Here is a 12,605-nt window from a genome sequence, read left to right on the forward strand (position 1 = left end):
GCAGGTTCCAAACTTGGGCATGCGTGAGGGGGAAAGGTTACAGTAATTTGGAGACAAGAAATGGTACAAGGTCTAAAAATACAAAAGTAAACAAAATTATACATTTTGGACTGCAAGCAATTAATAAGCATGCAAGAAAAACGGATGATATTGACACACACAAGCACAAAAAATAACCGTATACAATAGTAAGCAGCAATGCGCGAACTCAGCATGTACATGGTGACCGCATTGTGCAATGAGATATGACCGAAAGAAGGTGCTCAATTCGTTTTAAAACCATAACGGGTCACGTTAGCAATGCACACCGGAAGAGTTTTCCAACACTTAATATAACCGCAGCGGTGGCGCAGTGGTTATGGTGCTCGGCTGCTGACCCGATAGACGCGGGTTCGATCCCGGCCTTGTCTTTTGCATTTCGATGGAGGCGAAATGCTAGAGGCTCGTGTACTGTGCGATGTCAGGGCACGTTAAAGAACCCTGGGTGGTCGAAATTTCCGGAGCCCTGCACTACGGCGTCCCTCATAGCCTCAATCGCTTTCTGACGTTAAACCTCCATAAACCAATACTTAATAAAGCACGTGGCAATTCAGATAGCCAAGCATGCGTGATAATTTAATGGTTATGCTTTGAATGTGCGTCGCCCAAGAAATATAGGAACTCAGATGTAGACCTAAATATCTATAAGATGTGTGGGTTAACGTATTGCTGTTATGAGAATAATTGAATAACGACGGCGAATTTGAATGCTTTCGGCTGTCATGATTTTGCCTTGTCAATACAAAGTCATTTTCCCTGATGTGCAACAGCTAATTAACCATTCCAAGTCCTGCTATAGGCTGACATGCTCAGTGGTTGAACAGCTTTTACGATAAATTATACAGTCATCGGCGAAAAGTCGGGCGGATAATCTATTTTATGAGGCGTCATTAATCTATATTGAAAATAATAAAGGGCAGATAACACTTGTCTGAGCAACGCCAGATGTGACGTCACTAAAGGGTCATGAAAAGAGAACCGTGAACTGCTCCCGAAATATAAAATTCCGTATCCAGGAGATAACGAGGGAGTCTAAAATAAGTGCCGACTATTTAGCTACGAGGCGACAATGTGCGACGCCATCAAATGCTCTGGAAAAATCAATTAATATGCATCCAGTCTGGTTATTTTCGTTCATGTTCTTGAATGGATCTGTAGTGAATTCAATTAGTTTTGTGCCACCGGAGAACCATTTTCTGAACCCATGTTGGCGCGGGAAAAAAATAACCGTCGCTCTCCAGATGGCAGGCAGTGTTAGATACAATGAGTGTTCAAGTAACTGACATAGTACACTTATAGCGATATGGGCCGGTAGTTACTAACAGCGTTTTTATCACCGGATTTATAGAGAGGGATTGATTTACCAATTTTCCAATTATACGGAATTTCTCCATTCGCTAATGAATGCTTGAAAATATGGCAAAAAATGATACTGGAAGAATTTACAGTGCGTTTCAGGATTTTGGTATTTATTCCCTCTACGCCTGAGGAAGTTGATAATCTGATACTTTTAATTAGAGATGCAATGCCTTCTATTGTAATATCTATTGCACTCGTGAATGGGTAATTTAGTTCTTGCGGTTGACGTAGGTTGATATGGTCTTCTTTAGTGAATACAGATGTGAAGTAATCGTTAAACATTGCAGGACAGCTCCCCTTAGCAACTGGACACCCGTTCTTATCAAACAATGAGATATTGTCAGACGTGCATGACGGGGAGACAGTATTTCAAAATTCTGCGCGATTATTTTTTATGAGTGATTCAAGGGCTTGTGATAAAAATTTATGTTTCGCCTTTCGGATGTCACGGCAGTGCTATGTTTAACACAATTTATCTTGCTCTTGCGAATGATTCATGCGCAATCGCTTCACAGCACCGAAAAAAAAAGCATTTTTTTTGTTGTTTTAGCGCTGGAAGTGACTTATTATGCCAAGGTTTAGACATGTTAACACGACAAGGTATTCGAGGAACGTATTTTCACAAAATTTGCATTAATTTTCTTTGTAAAATTCTAGTTTTTGTTAACAGCCCGAGGCGAGAAATCATAAGCACAGCATTCACGTAAGCGCTCTCGACCACGATTAATAACGTTGAAGTCAGCCTTTCTATAATTTAGAATTTGTTTTGGTTGACCATGGCGTGAAAAAAAGGGCAGTAATAGATAACTGAACAAAGTGATGAGCGCTGAATCCTTTATTATGAGATATAACACTGACCCTCTCCAGAGCAGACTTTAGAATAAGGTCTAAAATATCACCGTCGTGTGTTGAATTCTCGACAAGTTGCACAAAAAAAAGCCTATTGTAGCTGCAGAAACTCAGTTCGTGGGAACAATGAAAATTTAAATGCATTTATGCGTCTTTGTTATGGTCTGATTTTTGGGAATTGTCTCGACTCTTGTATTGGCAATGAGGTCGTTGTGCACGTGTTTTTAATGTTGTGTAAAAGCTTTAACCTGAACATATTGCCTGAGAACAGTAACTTGCAATTAGATTTATTCATGATTTGCGAACCTCTAATATTGCAGCGCAAGGAAAACAAAAATTCGGGCTGCTGCGCCTAATGACCAGAGGAAATAGATGGCCAAAAATTTTTCGCACAAGGGAAAGCCTCGTATTAACTACGCCTACTGCAAGCTCTTCGCTGAGTACATTGATATCTCAGCATATAGCGCATCTTCTGCATTTCGGTATTCGAACCAAGGGGCTTCACTTAAGCAAGCGGTCGCCATATATTTTCCGTTGGCCCTAGGGCGCACACGAGTTTTCTGCGGGTGGTGTTCTTACGAAAATAGACAGCGTGTGCTGCCATATTTGTGCTACCTTGTTTGTAGGAGGGATAGCAACCGGCAGTGTCTACAAAATGATAAGATAATAACAGGCAAAATACTCTTGTGAAACTGTGCAGTACCGTGTGGACTGCGAGGAAGTAAGCAAGCTGCCGAAGCTCATCTTCGCTATCGGTGGAAAAAAGTACGCGCTTCAAGGAGCGGACTACATAGTCAAGGTAAGCCGCTGGGCCTAGACTCGGCAGCCGTTATTTCATCAGCCCAGTTATCGACCCGTATCGAAACATCACCTCAACAAGGTTTCCTTCACATGGAAATGGGTCATTTCGCTAGTCCCTTCAGTGAAATAAACAGTGCGTCGATATGTTGACTCTCGCCGAAGACAGGCAATGACAGAGAATACACTCGCAAGAATCGAACAGAATTAACGTGAATAAAAGAATAATATCTGCTCCTGTGGCGATGTGGTCTAACGGTCATATTTAAACTGAAATTGTTTTCGCAAGTTTTTTTTTTTTTTTACTTTGTTTCGCAACTATTCCTGTAGAGAATTACATTGCGCAAATTCACTTCCTGAGGCTGTCTCACAGTGTGAACAATCAGCTTACTCATTTCGTGGCTATTTTTATATTTGTTTACAATACTGCCACTCTGTTACCGTTAGTCAGTAGAAGCAGTGTGCACTTGTGCTCATGCTCTTTCATTTCTTTAAGGAATTTTTCACGAATACTTAGTCTCGCTGTGAGCGGATGGTTGAGCAACTACACTGTGCATAGATAAGGGCCCAACTAGCATTGTACAGGAGAAAGAAATGCTGTTTTTATCCCACGTTGCATGCATCGTCATTCGTTAATCGTCTCGGCTCCATTTGTTCGCTCGATGCAGGTGCTGGGACCCGACAATCCGCAGGGATCCGACAATCTGCAGCGCTGCTACACTGGGTTCGGAACCACTGACGACTACGGTACTAAGAAGCCCCTGTGGATTTTGGGCCAAGTCTTCATGCGCAAATACTACACCGTCTTCGACAGAGAGGCGAACAGAATTGGTTTCGCCGAAGCGCATTAGAACATTGCATCCCAGTGTACGAACCTCGGGCGGTGTACCAAAGTACTGGCGCCTAGAGGAGACGTTCCCAGTCTGAAATAAAAAAAAATACTATTTGGACTCTCGCGCAAGCTTTAAACCTTAGAAGTCCGTGCGAGCTAGTTAATTAACCTGGTTTTACGTTCCATAAAAACTGAGTGTACTCCTTATTTTTATTGAAACAAGGAATATTTTGGGCGGGTCACGCTGTATTAGGCGAAACGTAGAATATTTTTAGTTTGTATTTGCCTTTTTATGTGGAAAGTACAGGCTTTTATGGTGCCTACGTGGCATTATCTCGAATACTCAGTTTGTTTTCCTTTTTTTATCTGCTTACTTCTAGCTCGTTCCACTTCAAATCTTAATACAGCGCGCTTGACGATATTCATATGGTCGTGCGTTTCCGCTCTGGGTCTGTGCGCTGCACTGAAACGCATCGGAAGGATACAGTCGTCAATTTAATGCAAAGTAAGCAACGACAAGAGACGACACATGTATAGACTAATGCCGCCACAGTAGATCAGTGGTTATGGCACTCGGCTGCTGACCCGGAAGACGCGGGTTCGATCCCGGCCGCGGAGGTCGAATTTCGATGGAGGCGAAATTCTAGAGGCCCGTGTACTGTGCGAAGTGAGTGCACGTTAAAGAACCCCAGGTGGTCGAAATTTCCGGAGCCCTTCACTGCGGCGTCTCTCCTAGCCTGAGTTGCTTTGGGACGTTAAACCCCCGTAAATAAAACATGTAAAGACTAGAGTACGGTAAACTTGCACCGAGACCGGCTCGTGTGTACTCTCAAACCCAGACAGCAGGTGCCATCTTTCCCCGGGCTGCCATAACGCTAAGAAGTGCCTTTGCGCCATGCACAACAAGTGGCCTTTGTAACTTCTGTGAATGCTTACTAAACAAGTTTGTGTCATCCTCTTGAAAATGCAAGAAGTCATCTGGGCGCCACTACATTCTCTGCGGATGCACAAACTATCACAGGAAAATAAGCAGTTGGTCTCTCAAGCCCTGCGTGCGACGTTCACAGAAAGATTAGTACCAACCCACGAGTAAGTACTGTGTTTGAAAAGGTCGGCCTAACTGCGTGGCCATAGCAGCACGTTTAGCATTCGGTGACCGTGTTATGGGAACATGCAGGTATTCTCTGAGCATTCAGGACTGGGTGACTCTGAGTGTATGCGTCGCTGGAGGATGGCGCGAACAAACGTCGCCTTTGTGGACTTGGAGGCCTGATTCCTTACGGCGAGCCGCTCTGCCGCTCTACTCTCTGCGTAGGTTGGGTGCGCCGCAGTGGTGTCCCAGTCTGCGTGTGGTGACGGCTGGTCGAGGCCTCCAGCTTGCGCGAAGCTCGAACCCATGGTGGTTGGTGGCCTGAACACACAGTGGCAACCATAACACCGACCGAGTGAAACCCTGTACCAATGCTGCTTCTAGGATTTACAAGAAAGACAAGTGCAGCCAGCAGCTGCAGCGCTGGTTTGCTGCGTTTACTGGTTACACGTTAGCGTCATTGTTCTATGTGGTAATGCTGAAAGGCGCAGTGGCTTGCAGTATGACCGATAGAAGCCAATGAATTTGATCCAGTGGGGCAATCCGCCATGGCTTCGGGGCTCGCAACAAGTGCCAGCCTCGGGGGGTTTGAGAAGAAACAATATTAGAACATTCTGTGCATGTATTCCCGCATTATCGCGCAAAGAGCAGGCATGCAGATGAACCGTTTCAAGCAACACTCGCTGCATTACTGAAAACTGTCTCATCCTTTCGCGCACTTCTGGCAGCACGTGGTTTGACAAAAATCGCACGCTAAGTTTTTGTGCACACCGAAGGCATTAGTCGCAATAGTGAACGAAGGGCCTGCAAAAGCCGTCGCCGAGGGACACAACGGCCTCGCTGAGAGTCGCAGGATAAGTAATCTTTGACATTAATCAAAGTAATCTTTGAGTAATCGGTTGACATTGAGGACCTCTTCTACAGCATTCCCCACGATGAACTCTTTGCAGCCGTGCGTGATCTTATTGATTATTGCAGTCCTGTGAACTTTCAGAACGCATGTGGCATGCCGGTTGATTCTTTTTTGGAGTTGTTATCTTTTTACCTGTAATCTATACTGTTGTTGAATTCAAAGGTTCCTTGTTCCTTCAGAAAAATGGAGTATGTATTGGTTCTAGCGTTGCCCCAGTGCTTTCCCAGATATTTTTAGCAAAATTTGACAGAACACTTCAAAACTTACTTCATGACAAGCGTGTGTGCAAAGTTTTTAGGTACGTGGACGATTTTTTAGTATTTTTAGAGCTTTCACCTAATGACACTCTGCCCGCAGCTGTAGACGATGTTTTGACTGCTTTTAAAGCTTCTTCACGCACTCTAAATTTTACTCATGAACTCCCTAGCAATCATTCTATCAGGTTCTTAGAACTGCAACTAACATTCCTTGACGATGGCCATTTATGCTGGATGTTTTCGCCTAGAAGCAAGAAAGCTTTGTTAACCTTTCGGTTCTGCGCACTCTAAGATTGTAAAGAGAGGGATTGCGATGAACTGTTTCCGCAATGCACTGGGAAAAAGCTGTCACCACGCCATCAAAACCAGCCTTGACAATCAGTGCAAAGGTTTGGAAGCCGCGGGGTTCCCCAAACCCCTTTTGAAGGCAGTGGCTGAATCGCTGCTTCAGAACCTTAAGAAAGGACGCACGAAGAGGACTGACGTTGGGCCAACTGACCGAAAGAAGTTCGAGGTCATGCCGTACGTGCATAAAGTGAGCCACAACATCAAAAAAGTTGCGGCCAAGCAGGGAGTGAGAATGGTGTTCTCTGCTCCTTGCAAGCTGTCGGGACTGTGTTCGCGCATTTCTCGAGGCAGGGAAAGGAACCACGTTTGCAGAACGCAGCATGAGAACCGGTTCACGGCGTGTGTCGCACAGGTGGTGTACAAGTTCCCCCTCACATGCGAGAGAGTTTACATCGGCCAAACTGGCCGGTGTATTAATGACCGGCTTCGTGAGCATCACTCCTCCCTGGGGTCCGATGGCGGTGCAAACTTGCCTCGCCATTGCAATGAATGTGGCTGTTATCCTTTGTTCACCAATGTCACCATTCTTGGTAGAGGCAAGGGAAAACAGGAGCGGGAAATCTTGGAAGCATATCATATCGGTTTGTTAGGCTCTGATTGTATTAGCACAACCTCGGTGCGCTTACTTGAAAAAGAATTTGCTTTTTTAGATCGTCCACGATAGATGAGATTTCTTGTCTTTGTCTCCTATGCTCAGTGATTAGTGATGAAGCTGTTGCGCATGCTCTGCTGGCCTTGCTCGGACTATGTATTTTCCAATAAACTTCAGTTGTTAGTCCAGTCGTTGTGGTGTGTACACTCTTCTTGTCCGTCGTCTTGTGTGAGTGGTTTTTCTCCGTTTACAATGTACCAACTGGCCCACATTTCAACCCTTCTGTAAGTAATCTCGACCACTGAAAATTATGCGATAATTACGGCGGCGTGCAGCGTTTATAAAGAGCCGACTGACCACTGCAGCTGTGTGCGGCCTGTGTCGTGTCGCCTCGCGTGGCAGCCCAGAAGTTGTACTTCTGAAAGATATTTGTCTGGGCTAGTCGATATATGGTTTAAACTGAAGGCACAGCGCACGAAGGACGGGACAAGGCAGAGACAAACACAGCGCTGTGTTTGTCTCTGCCTTGTCCCGTCCTTGTGCGCTGCGCGTTCAAAAGATGGCGATAAGGAGATCGCAAAAAAAGAATGTTGGCGTCCGTCGTTGTCTCGGTGCTCCGGTCGACAGCCATGGTCACACTGGTCTTTTGGATCTTCAAAGCATAATCTAAAAGAACTCCCGCTATTATTACGTATTCACTATAGATGCAGCGTTGACTTCCTGCAAGAAAACGTCCCATGAATTTAAACTAGTGTTACGTTTGCAGCTGTTGCACTAGATGTAGGCATGAATACTCGTTTTCGGCCTCACTTAACTCTTACATTAAAGCACAAAGCAGTGCCATCAGTTATGGGGTCGCTCGCGTGCAGCCGGCCGGGAAGGCAAGCTTCCGTGCCAGCTATGCGCGGGCGTTCTCGTGTCCCCAACCCGTGGCGCAGAGTCACAGCCACGGCGGGTTCGGACGAAGTAGGCAACGAACAGAGTACGCTAAGAAACCGTTTATTAACCTAGCGCTAGGAAAAGCACACTGCGGAAGAATGTTCTATCCGGTAATAGATGGTTCAGCAGCTTACCAGGTCGTCGTCGACCGGTAAGCTCCGACATTGCCTCCCCCTTGAGCAACTGGTTGCAATCAAGAGGAGTCGTTCACCCCTTCCCTAAGACGCCAGAGCGTAGGCGTGACGTCACGTCCGAGCTAGGAGTGGAGAGTGGCCGGGTGCCCCCTCTCCCCACAACCGGCGGCGCGGGGGCGATGAAGGATATTTGTATATCCCACATCCTCCCCTCCTTAAGAAGCCTCCCGAACAGAGAAGCGGGCGCAACGTTACTTAATCTTCTCCGCCATCCAGGGATCGAAGTTCTTCGGCTCCCGCCGGTACACTTGTTGATGTCCGCGCCACGCCCGCACCGATCAGCTGGTCCGAAGGCTTGACCACCCGCGAGATGCCGACGTCGAAAGGTGGCTTGCTATCGGTCGCCGTCTTCCGATTACCCGCGCTTGCACCGCTCCGGTGAAGGTGGTTGACCGCCTCCGTGGCACCGGCTTCGACTGCTTGGAGGCCAGGTTCGTGGCTGCGCCACCCTCAGAGACTGGGTCAGGTGGCTTCATAGGCGAGGGCCGCGGCGCTTCCATGGTAGAGGCCGGGCGGTTGGGCTGCCCTGGCGTGCCCGGTTAGCTGGCGAGGGCTCAGGGTTGAGGTGGTAAACGGGGCCGCGGCTGCTCTATCTTCGTTTTGCCAGCTTGCTCTTGGGTAGGCGGGTGCGACGACGTACAGTTGGCAGGCGGCCAGCTCCGACGCGATGTGGCAGGTGGCAGGGGCGCCTGGCTGCAGCAGGGAGGCGGCTTCAGGTCGCGGGCTGGGCGTAGCGGCGGGCCATGGGCGCGGCGCGTTGCCGAAGCTGGATGGTGGCTCTAGATGGTTCTAGTTGGTGGTAGTGGTGAACGACGTCGTTCTGATGCGCCCTGCTTCTTTTCCATCTGCGCTGAAAAAGGTCAACACAGATGTAACCAACGCCCGCAGCGCGTGCTACGTAGCTGTTCGGCCCTCACGAGAGTCATGAGGGTTAACGCAAGTAAGTCTTACGTAACATTGATCGGCATGAGCGGCCCGTACGTTCATGCATCTAACGAGACTGCGTGTCGGCCTGCGCCCTCGCTCTAGTCCGCGCAGGCAGATTTTATTCCTGCCTACGGCGCAAGTTATAGCGGGACGCGGAGTTTGCCGGCTGATCGCAGCGCTCGTTTTCCGACTGCGGCGCGGATCGGGCTGTGTCCTGGACCCACTCATCTCGCTGCACGTAACGTTTCAGGTCGCATACGTGCACCGGTCCGCCTGTTGGTTTCGACCGCAAGTCCTCGAGCCTGTAAACGAGCGAGGAAAGCTTCTCTCGCACGCGAAACGGCCCGATCCATTTCGGCGCCAACGAGGCCGCGAACTGTCTGCTAGCATCGCTCAGAACGTGTTGGCGCCGAAGCACCAGATCGCCCACTTCGTAGTGAACATCCCGGTGCGAGCGGTCGTACTGTGCTTTCTGCTGCGCCCTAGCGGTGCTCAGGTTTCGGCGAGCCTTGTGTAAGGCCTCCGTCATCTTAGCGCGCAGCTGCGTCGCGTATTCAGCTCGTGCTGACGAAGCGACTGGCGTCTTCCTGCTGTCCGTTAGAACCCGGTCCATCGGATTTAGCAGCTCTCTACCCAGATTGAGAGAAGACGGCGCATACCCAGTCGAGCGGTTAACGGTCGAACGCAAAGCGAACGCGATCTCTGGCAGATAGGAGTCCCAATCTTTGTGCCTCTCACAGTACGCGACAAGCATGTGCTTAATGTTGCGGTTGAATCGTTCCGTGGGGTTCGACTGAGCATGATAAGTGGTCGTTTTCTTGTGCTTAATGCCGAGTGCAGCGCACGAATCTACGAACACCTTCGCAGTGAAGTAGGACGCGTTGTCCGTTATCAGCTGCTCTGGGAACCCGAACCTGGTGAATACGTCCATCAGCTTCTCCATGATCACTCGTGCCGTCAGCTTTCTCAGGGGGAAAAGTTCAACCCACTTGCTGAAGTGATCCGTGACCACCAGCAAGAACTTGTTCCTACTCGGTGTCGTGGGATACGGTCCCATGATGTCACACGCCGCGATTTGCCAGGGAGTATGGCTGTTAATCGGCTGCATGAGGCCGGGCGGTCGTCCACCCCGGGGCTTCACACTTTGGCACACATGACATGAGCGGGCGTAGCGTGTTACGTCCCTTTTCATGCCAAGCCAGGTAGCAAAGCGACACAACTTAATGTAAGTCTTGGGGTCGCTTGCATGCCCAGCGATGCACGAGTCGTGAAAGTAACGTAACAGTGCCGCTCTCAACACCCGCGGTATCACCACCTTGAACGCCTCACTTGTGTCGCTCTCGGAGGGGATATACCTCAGCAGGATGCCGTCGGAATCCAGCAGATAAGAATCCAGCGCGCTCACAGCACTACCAGCTGTTTCCAAGCGCTCCGCACCGACAGCAAAACCAGCTGTCCCCGTGTGCGCGGCGGCCGGCCGCCCGGCTCCCGGAGCCCGTCGAACACTTTTCGACAAAACGAATCCATCTGCTGAGCTTCGAGCAACTCCTTTCTGCTGAACACGATTCCCACGGAACTCGCGTAGCCCACGTGGTTCACGCTCTCGCCCGGGATCAACGGTCGGCCCGCGTCCCTTACATCGGCTACGGCTGGCGACAATCCCTCACTCTCTCTCTCTGTGTCGGGCGGTCGGTCGCGTGACCTTCCTCGCTCTGGACAGGCGCTCGCGAGAGTGCGTCAGTCACGGCGTTGTTCTTCCCTTTGCGGTAGCGTACGGTAAAGTCGTAACGCTGCAGCAACAGGGCCCAACGCGCCAGGCGGCCGCTCGGCTCGCTGAGTCGTCTCAGCCAGGTGAGCGCCATGTGATCCGTCTCGATCACAAATGCCACCCCGTCGACGTAGTAGTCGAACTTCCGCAGAGCAAAAACTATCGCGAGACATTCCTTCTCAGTCACCGAATAGTTTCTCTCTGCCGGCGTCAGTGAACGGCTCGCGAACGCTACCGGTCGGAGGACGCCTTCATGCTCCTGAAGCAACACTGCTCCTAAGCCCAGGTCGCTTGCGTCGGTTTGAATCACAAACTCCCTGTTTAGGTCGGGTAGCTGCAACTCAGCCGTGTCCGCGAGCCCCTTGGTGAGGTTGCGCAGTGCAGCCTCTTGCTCGTGACCCCAACTCCAGCGCTCGCCCTTCTTCAAAAGCTTTGTCAAAGGTGCCTGCAGCGCTGCGCAATCTGGGATGAACTGGCGATAAAAGTTCGCCATTCCCAAAAAGCGTCTGAGACCAGCTAGATCTGAAGGCGACGGAAACTTAAGCAAAGCCTCGAGTTTATCCTCGCACGGCAGAATGCGGCCTTTGTCGATCGTGAACCCCAACAGTGTTATTCGGGTCGCGGCGATCTGCGCCTTCTTCGAGTTCAAAGTGATTCTCGCGGACCTCAGCCTATCTAGGATGTCCCTCAAGTGGCGCAGGTGTTCCTCGAATGTTTTTGAGTACACCACGATGTCGTCTAGGTATGCGAGCGCATGTTGCCACTTCGCATCTCCCAGAACACGGTCCATTAGGCGCTGATAAGTAGCGGGTGCTCCTACCAAGCCAAAAGATATTCTCCTGAATTGGAAAAGACCTCTGTGACAAGTGAAAGCAGTCTTCTCCTTATCACGCTCATCCATTTCAACCTGAAAGTATCCGCGGCTAGCATCGAGCGTAGTAAAGTACTTCGCCCCACCTAGGTTGGACACTAGGGAAGAAATGGTTGGTAGAGGGTACGCATCCTTTCTCGTAACCTCGTTCAGTCTGCGGTAGTCCACGCAAAGCCGATATGTATCGTCTTTCTTTGGAACTAAGACTACCGGGAAGCCCCAAGGGCTGTTAGACCTCTCCACAACGCCAGTATCGATAAGTTCGTCTAAGGCGCCGTCTAGTGCTCTCTCTTAGCCAAGCTAATTGGTCTAGGATTGCACTTCTAAGGCAGTGCATCACCCGTGTCTATTCTGTGCCTTACTAGTGTAGTGAGGCCAGGCCGATCCGTGAATGTCGCGTTGAATTCGTAGAGGAGAGATGACAAGCGTGCCTTCTCCCTCTCCGATACGCTGTTCACCTCCGACAACAAAGGGTGCATTGCCCTCACTGGCACGGTAGAACAGCTTTCTACCGCGACAACATTCTCTGTGGGCCCTCTCTCAGCGGCCACTGTCCGCCTGCATGCTTGTTTCCGGGCCGGCGGGGGTGATTTTCCACGGTCTCTCCCCGCTCGCGTCGCGTTCGGAGCCGTAATTGACTGCGAGGCCGCGGGCGCTTTTGCAAAAAGCTTCAAGGCGCCGGTGGTGCGCTCCCGATAGCCCCCGCTGGTTATGTCTATCACAATGCCTGTCTTCGCTAGGAAGTCTCGCCCAAGAATTACAGGAACGGATAAACAGGGAAGATGAACGAGGCGTTGTCGCCGCACGCGTCTTTCCCAGCGAACCACTA

At 49.8% G+C, this 12,605-nt stretch overlaps 1 protein-coding gene across 1 annotated transcript in view; it reads left to right on the plus strand.

Moving 5' to 3' along the window:
- Nucleotides 1-3,896, plus strand: part of LOC149352532 (cathepsin D-like) — a 29,622-nt gene extending 25,726 nt beyond the window's left edge. The window contains exons 6-7 of the mRNA XM_089575703.1: nucleotides 2,948-3,046; nucleotides 3,714-3,896. Coding sequence (XP_089431829.1) covers nucleotides 2,948-3,046; nucleotides 3,714-3,896 — 282 coding nt within the window. The remainder of the gene's footprint in view (nucleotides 1-2,947; nucleotides 3,047-3,713) is intronic.
- Nucleotides 3,897-12,605: the final 8,709 nt, after the last annotated feature.

Source organism: Amblyomma mixtum, chromosome 3, assembly GCF_055824585.1.
Source record: "Amblyomma mixtum isolate Tamu chromosome 3, ASM5582458v1, whole genome shotgun sequence".
NCBI lineage: Eukaryota > Metazoa > Arthropoda > Arachnida > Ixodida > Ixodidae > Amblyomma > Amblyomma mixtum.